We start from the raw sequence: 10969 nt of genomic DNA on the forward strand, positions 1-10969 counted from the left end.
ATTTCTAGGGCAGCTTCAAAACACAGCATTTAATTATATCCCCCATATGGAAAACAAGTGTCTGTGCTACCTGCTGGCCCTGTTTCCAGAAAAAAAAGTGGCAGAAAAAAAGAAAGACCCCACCATCTGATTTACTGCAGTTTCAGAAAGCACCTAAACCAGAACTAACTAACCAAAAGAAACTCCTTTCATGTTTGCTGAAGATATCTTCAGGCCACAACGTAAACACAAATAACTCATAGAAAAAAAGCTCTACTAAAAACCACAAGCATTTAAAAAAAAAAAGTCATCTGCTAAAACCGGAGATAATTATATGGTACAAGTACAAAGCTCAAACATTTGAGTGAAATCACAGCTTATATTAAATATATGCAGAAGAAAGATTAAATCACATTATTTGGCTTAGATCTCATGAATAGTTTAAAGTCTAATCACTCCCATATTGTTCCATTTATCATAAAAGTAGTAGATGACGACCTGATTTACAAAAAAAGCCAGCAAAAATAACACCGTCTCCCAAAACAGTCTGTTCTAGCTCCCATTTCATTTAGCCCCAGAAGAACCAAGAAAAACACATCCGCAATTTCAAAAAGCCTCCATAAATTTACCATAGCCTCCCTAAACCATTCGGCAGCCACGGAAAGTCGCTCAGCACACCAACCTCATTGCCCAACCGATATATTTTTAATTGAAATTTTTCTTGCCAATTTTTCTATTACTCTCCGTCCTTAATCATTTCTATGCAAGCACAAGCGATGCTTTCAGAAAACCCTTCATAATTTAGCAGCTCAGACTATGCTTACCCACACCGACCACATTTTTAGGCAGCTCTGATTTAGAGAACCCCATCGATTGGGATCAACTCCACTGCTCTCTCCTACGCCTGCGGGAAAGGGTCGATAACATGCACAGTCCTCGGGGAGAAAAAACAACATCATTGCATTTAAAATATTAAGAGTCCATAGGTCCAAGAGAAAGGGCTGAAGGTGAGCGCAGCTCCGAGCTCATTTCCCACCCAAGAGGGCTTGCGTTGCTCATCCCTAAGTGGAAGCGGGAAGGCTTGGGAAAACAAAAGGTTGAAATTTAAACCAGTATCATTTCTCCTCTGTTGAGGCTGAAGCTCCTACTAATATTTCAAGCAGAAAGAGAACAGTATCACCAAGGAGAGACCAACAGGGGCAAGCTGGCTCCAGCCGAGGTGAGGGGGGCAGCAGGGGGCAACTATGCAAGCCCCCAGATTGAGCAGAACAACAAGCAACAGCAAAAGAGGAGCCACGGGAAAAGGACCAATACTTTTTTTTTCCAAACCACGGTCAACACACAACAGGGCTCAACGCCCAGACCTCATCCCTGGTGCCCACGGGGGGTGACAAAACTCCAGCAGAGCATCATCGGCCCAGATCGTGCCATCCTTAATGCAAGTCGAGATGCATCCAGCAACACGAGGGGCCCCGCCAGAGCCCGTTCCCATGTCCCTTTCGTCCCAAGGACACGCTGCCTCACCGTATGGGTGCAGAAAGGTCACCTTCACCAAGGACAATGGGCTGGAGAACAGCAGAGCCCAACCAGGCTGAGTTTCCTGGAAAAGCTGACTCAGCCAATAATGCCACCGATAAAAGCAGAGACACACAGCAGGGCGGGGAGAACAGAGGAAAGGGCTACTTGAAAGATTTAAGAAGGGTGGAGAGAGGAAATACAAGGGTTTTTTTTCCAGATAATAAATTTACAGCAGGGCCCAGCCCTCTCCTGGACTGGGGGAATGCCACACACAGGCATGTCAGCTGAAAAGAGCTTTTTTGGTGTGGGGTTTGGTTCAGTTTGTGTGGTTGTGTTTTTCTTTTTCCATCTGAAGGCAGTCTAGCCCCAAATCGCGCAGCGCTGCATCTTCCCAGCAAATACACCACATCTTCCCTCACCGCAGCCTCAGTTCAGCAGCGCTTTGCGGAAAGTCAGGTTCACATATGATGCAGAAAGCCAAACCCAGACCGAAGCCAGCAGGTATCGACCGGGAGAGCATTGCTTCAGTACCGCTGTTTTGCAGAAAATCTGTCGCTCCTGTTCAAACACAACTGCCGACCTTTGGAAGTTTTCTGGATCTCAACTGTTCTTCCCTGCCCTGTTGGCAGCCAGGGTTATGAAACCATCACTCATCTTGAAATGCAGGCAGCATATTTTTATTTTTGGCAGTCCAAAAGAAAAGTCCGACCAGCATGCTGCCGGCATATCAAATTCAGGCTTGTAGGAACACTTCAGACTCGAGAACAGAAAAAGGACTTTGAATAAGAGCCCAAATGTTTTGCAGAGGTCACAAAGCAAACACAACGAGGTCTTCCCATCTTCAAACCTCTTCCTCCCTCCTTTCCGTGGCTCAAGCTGTGCACATATGTCTGCTCATCAGCAGCTATTTTAGCAGGGCAGCAAGCAAGCTCTTCGGAGCAGTGATTTGCCCTGGCAAAAATTAAAGCAACAGCAAACTGAGAAAAAAAACCTCCAAGTTTGCAATTGTCGGTGCTTGCGTCAGCCAGCAGAGCTATAATTTGTTGGTTTTCCCATTGCTTTCTGGTCCTCAGAAAGCCCAAGCTCTTCAGTTATAGAAACAAAAAAAAAAAATCACTAAATACTACGTTCCGGTTCCCAGCTCCACCAGACATTACTCTGACATCTGCCACCTAAAGACATTTTACCCCTTTCTAAGTTTTCCCAGCATTTCAGAGCCAGGCTGCCGGCAAGGAGCCCATTTCCCAGAGCAGTTTCCTCCCGGGAAGCGAGCCCACCCCGCTGCCCGCCCGCCGGTGGCAGAGGCCACAGACCCCCCCCGCCAGGCTGTACATCACCAGCGACCCAGGAGCAAGGGCTGGTACCCAGGCCTGCCCAGCCCGCATCCCCCCATGTCAAGCCTTCCCCCGGGAGGCTGCCGTAGTTCCCACCAGGAGGGCAGGTCCAGGCATCACGGGATGCCCACAGCCCCTGTAACGGGAACCTGGGGTCCAAGGTCCCAGCCCCACCATGCTGCTTTGCTCACGCTGGTTCAGATTTAAGTTTTTCCGCTCCAAAACGGTAAAAGCTGTGGTTTTCTAATCCTCCCCTTGCTGCACTGCAGAGAAATGTTTCCATAGAAGTAGCAGGAGATAAAAGGCGGAAAAGAGGAAGAAATCACCTACTTCACCCCTCGCGCCACAGCCAAAATCAGCTCCATGTGCCCCAAGCCCCATTATTTCTTCTCCGGATACTACAGTGACCAACAGATTTATCCTCGGGGCTGCAGGCAGTCACACTAGGATACTGGATCAGTGCAATCCACCCAGTCAGGAGAGAAACCCTCAAAATGTGGCCCAGAATTGTTTATCTTCAGGAAATCCTTTTGGCTCGCGTTCCCGCCAGGCTGGGTAAAGTCGCTGCCGCAAAGCACGCACTGCCCGGGGCTGACCAAGCACCCGTGCTGAGCAAAGCCGGAGGCACAGCAGCCGAGTCTTGCAGTGGGAGGGAAATCCATTTATCCACAGGAACCTGGAGATGAGGTCTGAGGCGGTCCCGGGATGCCGGGCTCAGTGCACGAGGGGTGTCGGTGTGGTCCATTCCAGCAGGATGCAAGCCCATCCTGTGCAGGAGAACAGGGCAGCATCCCGGGAGATGACTCAGGGCCATCCCATCCCACCACCTTCCCTGGATGGGCACTGGGATAAGGGCGTTCCTGCTCTCACAATTATCCAGACAAGCACCTTTGCCCAAGGTTTTTTTCTCTCCCTGCACATCTCTCTCCCCACCCTGCATTTACCGGAACGGTACTTGTCAAGTGGAAAGTCCCACTTCCATCCATTCAACTGCACTGGAGGGAACCGCCTCACGGAAACTATATACTCCACAGTCCTGGTCTGGCCGATAAACGGATGACAGCCCTCTGGGCATCGCAGCTAATTTTACTGCGTTCCCTCCCTGAGCAAACATTTGTAAGAAAAGGTGAGCTGGAAAGAAGTAGCAGGGGGTGGGGGGGAACAGCAAAAAAAAAAAAACAAAACAAACCAAACAAAAAACCAAAACCAAAAAACCACCTTCCACAACTCAGAGTGAACAGAACCAGCACGCAAAACACAACCCTGAGAGCCAAAAAATAAAAAAAAATCAGTGTTGCATTTTAAGCCTGGCTTTGCAGCTCCTGTAAGAGCAGGGCTGCTGCCGAGCGGGTGTCCCCCCAGCACAGCCCGGGCCCCCCAGCCACGCTCAGGACCTCACATCACCCCTGGTCTTAGCAGGCAGCGAATGCTTGGCTTTGTGCGAATGCTGGGGAGGAATTACACAGAAATCATAATAAAAGATGGCAGGGCTGCTCACAAAGTGGATTTCCCCCCCCTCCCCCCCGTACATTTAATTTCCCAGCAGTGAGATTTATTATTTTTTTCCCCGCTTAAGCCAATTGAGACTCGGACGATGGAGCACAGTGTCACTGCAGCCTAGTGGTTCTTAATTTTTATTAGCGCTGAAAAGATCTTGGATTGCAATGCCAAAGAAATGCTTCAAATTGTCAAGTCCCGCCCATTGCACACCTTACTCGGCTTTTCTAGATCCTGTACAAGAAAAATAGGATCCTTCTGTTTTGCAAATCAGTGCATTCACCACAATATTGCAAACAAATTCCATCTACCACCTGAGCGTTGCCTCGATTTTCCACTTTAATAGTCTTACAAAATCTTATTAAGATATACAGCGTAGTTTAAGATAGGCCGGACATAAAGACTGCTGCTGACCCTTGCACGACACACGGCTACCAGTTACCGAGGGCTCCGCATACCACCCTGCGAAAGCAAGGCGAAGGCCAGGCCAAGGGCGCTTTCACCTATAGCTCCTGCAAAGTTCAGCTGAAATCACAGAGCAAAAAGCGGGCAGCAAAGCACTGCTCACCCACGGCCACGGAACAGGCTAACAGGAACCTTGTTCGAGTGGTGAACAAAACCAACGAGCCTGATTTGCTCCCAAAATACCTGGCTATGACAGCCTCGCAGGTGCTTGCCCCTCCTTTCTGCTGCAGGAGGAAAACAAAGCCCGTCACAAACAGCCGGATCAAAAATAAGTGCATTAAGCTTTCATTAAGGAGAACAGGACAAATGTCCCTGAACTACAGACGCTATCAATTACAGCTGGATGTCAAGAGCGAACATGCTTTTAGACTAAATTGGCTGGAATTCTACCTCAAACCAAATGACTGAAGTTTTGGGAAAAAAATGACTGGAGTCAGCAAAGTGCAACAGGTGCCCAGGAGAGAGATGGACTAAAAAAAAGATTTTTACAGAGTATGGGTTCTGAGCAGCATCCATGGCAGCGAGCATCTCTACGAGAGCATGAAAAACGATGGAGGGGAGGGAAAGCACAAGCCAGGACCTGTTCCCTTCCACCAGCGAGCCCCCTGCTAGCCCATCAACGGCTCCTCTCCCCCCTGCCGGACCTGCGGGCACCCAGCTCGATAGCCAAATGCACTTTACAGCCACCGAAGCGGTGCCTTGTGCCAACCACCAGTTGGCGGCTCCCTGAATTGTGGCTAAGCCTGAGAAAGAGCCCATAAGCAAAAATAAGTGTATATATTTAATGCATCTCTATATATTGCATATATGCATATTTAATGCATATATACTGCACACATGTATATTTAATGCATATATATATATATTTTGAAGTCACCGCAGGCACTGGGCAGAACAGGCTTTTCCTGACCCAGCAGCCGTGCTGCTGCCAACCAGGAGCCGGGCGAGGGCTGGGGCCAGAGGAGACCTTTTAAAATGGGCAAGTTTCACCATTTCCCCAGGTTACAAGTTAGTAAACTGAGCTTTAAAATGGCCTGTCACTTACTGCCCATCCCCTGCGGCCTACAGGCAACGCCCGCATCGCTCTCCTACGATGGAATCCACCTAAAAGCTCCACGCACAAGTCTTGGAGGCAAGTTTATTACGAAAAGGCAAAATACCAACCACCCAAATCAAACGTTAACCGATCCAGGCAAACACCAGCGAACGACTCGCTGCTCGGATGCTGGATAATTCAAAGCAATTCGGCAAACTGCGGTGCGACGGTTACGCCAAAAGCAGCTGGGGCTGCCTTGTGGTGGCAGAGCCAGCCTGGCGAAAGGGTGCAGGAGAGCAACACTACGAGAGAGAGATATAATTAATTAAATAGATATATTTATATATAATACATAATAATGAAAAAAAAATAGCAATGGCCTACAACCATCAGCAACGCGAGCAGCAGTTCACCAGCAGGCAGCAAACTGCCACAGCCCGGCACCCCGAGCTGCCGGGGATCAGCCCTGCCCGCAGCCCAGCACCCCACAAGTTAGAGAAAGCTGCAAATCTCTGGGCGAAGAAGGGAGAATACTGAAAAACACATGGAACCTCCATAGTGCTCAGCAATTAGGGAAAAAAATAAAGATCCTGTCTACTTGCAAGAGATGAGGGAGCCGGGGGCAGAGGCTGCAGATGAGCAGCGGGGTTCTCCTGGCCCCCGTGCATTGGTGTCCATCGCCCCCAGAGCCCACAGCCTGGGTCTGGACACGGATCTGCCAGCTGGGGAGAGCACGGGCAGGTAAAGTCCACACCACCCTGTGCAGAGCACTGGCAGAACCTGCTCAGCAAAACCCAGCCCATCCTTCCCAAGAACAGATCTCAGCAAGCACATAAATACTTCTGAGATGACCAACAAGGAGCAGATGTCAGTCTAAACCTGCAGGTAAGGTATTTTTTTTTAAGATCACACCAGGACAGCCTGTCCCGATACAGGGCAAGAGCTGCAGCCCGCTCCCCCCAGCAGGGCTCGGTGGGGAACCTGGGGGACGCTTTTGGGCAGAAGGCCACCAAAGCAACAGGCCACGCAGTAAAACCTCCGCACTGCCCTCCAGCCTCAGCACCCACTTCCTACACACAACTAAATACAGGAAACCCCCTTGAAAAATCCCCCGAGCAAACATTTTCAGGAAAAGGCAAATGGGATAATAGCACACGCGGTCACCCATGCCCAAGTTTCTTGGAAAATTCACATTTCCCAGACACCCCAGCCGGGGTGAACAGCTCGGTGACTCCCTTACACCGGCTGCTGCGATGCCAGCTCCTCCGGTGGGCAGCCCTGGGCCGTGGGTGTCACGAGGGATGTCCCCCCGCTTGGCCACCCCGGCATTTTTGCAGCAAAGACAGCAGCTGAAAGTCCCCCAAGGGGACACAGAGCCCCATGCCCCGAGGAATTAGCAGCCAAAGGCTGTTTTTCTGTTGCACACCACTGCAGGTTGAGATTCGAGCGCGGGTACCATGGGAGGAGGATGCTCACAGGGACCTAACCTGCATTGCTAAAAACCCGGTCACTGGCAGAACAGCTCCGGTTGGTGTGAAGGTTTCTCCTGGCTGAGAGACTCCGGTAATGCTCTCTACCAGCTTTGCTTTCAACTACCATTTCAAAAAAAAAAAAAATAATCCCTCCGCTAGAGAGGTTACAGCCAGAAAACAGTTTTAGTCAGAGAGGAAGTGCATAAACCAAAGGCAACAGGATGGAATTAAAAGGCAAGGCTGAAAAGCCTGCTATTAATAGATGGCCTGTTTGCTTTTACAATTTTTATTGTTAAAAGCAAATTGCCATGCCTTCAGCTGCAACTCCGTCAGTTCAGCTCTGAACCTTCCCCACACAGCCCAGACAATCATTATTATTCTTAGCAAAATAGCAACTGGAGACAAAAAAACGGTTTCAAGTGCGGAATAAAATACAGCCTCGAGACACGTGTTCTCCACGGAGAAGTTTCTGCACACCGCGGGTTTAACTGGCAGCACCATTTATCATTAACATCTGACTGGTACTTCCCAGCCCCTCCTCACAGCCATTTCTATCCCCTACAAAACTTTAACAGCACCCATGAACATTTCCATGCAGCTGCTTGTCTGAGGCTGGCTTTTTTTTTTTTGTTTTTGTTTAATTTTTATTTAGTTTTAGCCAAATGGTTGAGCTATTTCTGGGAATAAGGCTACGGTTTGGAGACTGCTTTGCAATGTTAAAGGGAATGGTTACAGGAATTTGAGAAACTCCTGCGTCCCCATTTTCCAGGGAATTTGAGAGACTCGTGTGTCCCTGTTTTCCAGGGTAGGGGCAACAAAAAGGGATTTCAGCCCCCGGGGAAGCACCTTTTGCTGCTCCAGGTTCCCAATTTGAGCCTTCGCTGTCTTCTCTGTGGTCAAGCACAGGCTGCCCTGCGGCTGCTGGAGGGGAACCGGCCCTCAGCACATGAAATGCCCTCTCACGTTAAATACACGCTACAAAATAAATCCCAGCAGCTTTCATGAAAGAATTAAAGCTGCCTCACTAAAATCCACGCTCTTTTGAAGCACGTCATTCCTCCAAGCAGAATTGCCCACCCAGTGCCACAGAGACACCCCCAGCCCCAACCTTTGCTCCTTGGGGTTTTTTGTCGTATTAATGAAAGCAAAACGCTTCTTGTGGAAGTTGGCAGTTGGGTCCCAACGTATTCAACACGTAATTGCACTCTCAAGGTGTTAGCATGGCTGGATTAGGGGGGGAAAAAAAAAAAGCAATTCAAGGCTTCCTCCTCCTACCTATGCTCTTCTTTCTTATTAGAATAGGAACTGCAATCTCCCCCTGTAATGTTTGGTTCACGCTCTCTAAAAAAAAAAAAAAAAGAAAAAGCAAGCGTGAAAGAAAGTCGCAGATGTGCTCTGTGTCTCAAAATAGACTTTATTACACATTTGCTGCAAAAACTAAAGATGGGAGTGTAAATCAGCATCCTCCACCCCAGACTCAGACATCTCCCACTGTGGGTACTCCAGCACCCCCCCGAGCCAGGCAGGGTCTGGGCGGGCAGCAGCCAGCGGTGGTCAGTCCCTGTGCGCCCCAGGGGTTCTCCCCACCAACTCTCATTGCCAACCGCAGGCACGGGGAATTTATTTCCCTTCTAAAAAAGCAACTTTAGGCCATTTCCCATTTTCTGCCATTTGAATCCATCTCAACGGGGATATTTTCCTGCAGGTAGGACCTGCCCCACAGGGCTCAGCATCACCACCTGCCCAGCTCCCTCCCAGGCTCAAATCACCCCCCCAACCTCAAATCATCTCCCCAACCTCCAGCACATGCCTCAAGTCAACACACATGTTCTCCAAGGCCTTTCTCCCACCTCTGGTCCTTCCCAAAGGGAGGAGGCAGGGCTCTGGGGACACGAGGGGACAAACTGACATGCTCTGGCCCCACTGATGGCTCTGAGCATCCCAGCCCAGCCCCTTCTCCTCAGCAGCACCAGCCTTGCCCCCTAAGGTATGTGGGGTTGGGGGGCACTCAAGGTAAAAAGACCTTCAAAAAATCCAAAGGGGCTTTGCAAAGCTACAGGAGAGCCCAAATGGAGCCCTGAATCTCACACCAGGCACCGCTCATGCACGTAGCAGCCCCCACCTACAGGGACAGGATCCATGCCCCCACCGCATCAGGAAGGGTAAGGATTTGGAAAGGAAGTTTGACACTCGCAAGCATTTTAGTGGGGGAACCCCCTCCCTGCTGTCTGCAGAACACCAGTGGCCCCGTGGGTGCAGCCGGGGGATGCAAAGCAAGAGGCACGGCAGTGCCCAGGGTGCCTGGCCAGGGCAGCCCCCGTGGGGGTGACAAGCCACCGGTGACACTAAAGCCCATCCTGAAAGCCCATCCCCTGCAACCCTGACTTGTGGTGGTTTGCAAGCAATTTTTTTTTTAATTAGATAAAATGAGCCCCAGATGGAAAAGCTCCACACGAGAGCAGCACCAAGCATGCAAATTAAGAGCAGCGGTCGGTTACAAAGGCAGCGCAAAGCAAACCCCTTTGCTTTCCTTACCGTCCCTCTGCTGTGAAGTGGGCAAGCCCCAGGCGTGCCAGCAGGGACACCAAGGTACACCCAGGGGAGCTGACAAGTCCTGGGGATAGAAGGGTGGCAGACAGCAGGAGACCCCATGCAGCCCCACAACCAACCTGGGGGTTCCCCCAGTGCTGGCAGCCACAGAGCAGAGACCCCAGGAGAAGACCAGTAAGGGACCACCCTTACCAGCCTAGAGCAAGGCAAAGGCACCGAGTCAGGACCCAGGGAGAAGCCCTGCACCCGCGCCCAAGAGGCATCTTCTTTCCCCCAGCGTCAAGCAAGTGTTCTCAAGAGCCAGCAGCTCAGGACCAGCCCAGCACTTGCTAAACACCAGGGATTTACCAGGGCACGGGCTGCAAAGAGGATCAGGCCCCAAGGTATTTAATTAAAAGGGAATAACACAAGTAAGGTCCTGTTGTTAGACACCGCGCAAACACGTGAAGCAAAGAATTCTACTCCCGATTAGGGACTGTTTGTTCTTACCCTGGATTTCACACAAGAATAGGAAAATACCAGGGTGAGGACCTGCACTAACCACAGAGGGAGGAGACCCAGGCGACAACGCTGCGATGGGCGAGCACTGGCCCATGGGCTCAGCCAGCACCAGAGGGCAAGCACCCCGGGGTGCTGTGAGCAGGGTGACAGCTCCAGAGGCTCGCTTCCAGACTGGCCTTAAAGAAAAGCAAATGGGGGGGGGAAATGAGCTGAAAGCAATGGGGGCATTGGTAGCTTTTCTTTCTGGATTTTGGACCAAGTTCTTACAACAGGCGGAACTGGCAGCGGCCCCGCGGCACCGGCAGAGCTGTGGTGCGTAGCTGTGGCCCGGAGGTATGGCTGTCCACATGCTGCAGAAGAATCCAGGAAAAGTAATTAAGGAAAAAAGCTCGTTGTCTTTGATACACGACACAGGGACCAGCAATTCCAACTCCCGGGCATCTGCCAAGTGAGTCTGGAAGCGGGCGAGGATATGGACCCAAACCCTCCCCTGGTCACCAGCCCCCCTCTACTCCCACACCCTTCCCAACGACAGCCGTACAAGCAGCATGAGACTCAAAATAAGACTCCAATGCCAGAATCCATCTCCAAAAGAGAATTAAAGTTATATTTCAAGT

General features: G+C 50.5%; 1 protein-coding gene across 1 annotated transcript in view; it reads right to left on the reverse strand.

The window, feature by feature from the left end:
• The window catches only part of ATP11C (ATPase phospholipid transporting 11C), a 58514-nt gene extending 47813 nt beyond the window's left edge, over positions 1-10701 (reverse strand). Inside the window, exon 1 of the mRNA XM_035898546.1 lies at positions 10609-10701. Within this exon, the coding sequence (XP_035754439.1) occupies positions 10609-10701 (93 nt within the window). The remainder of the gene's footprint in view (positions 1-10608) is intronic.
• Between the last annotated feature and the right edge of the window lie 268 nt (positions 10702-10969).

The sequence above is a fragment of the Egretta garzetta genome, unplaced genomic scaffold, assembly GCF_000687185.1.
Source record: "Egretta garzetta isolate BGI_Z169 unplaced genomic scaffold, ASM68718v1 scaffold220, whole genome shotgun sequence".
In the NCBI taxonomy this organism is placed as follows: domain Eukaryota; kingdom Metazoa; phylum Chordata; class Aves; order Pelecaniformes; family Ardeidae; genus Egretta; species Egretta garzetta.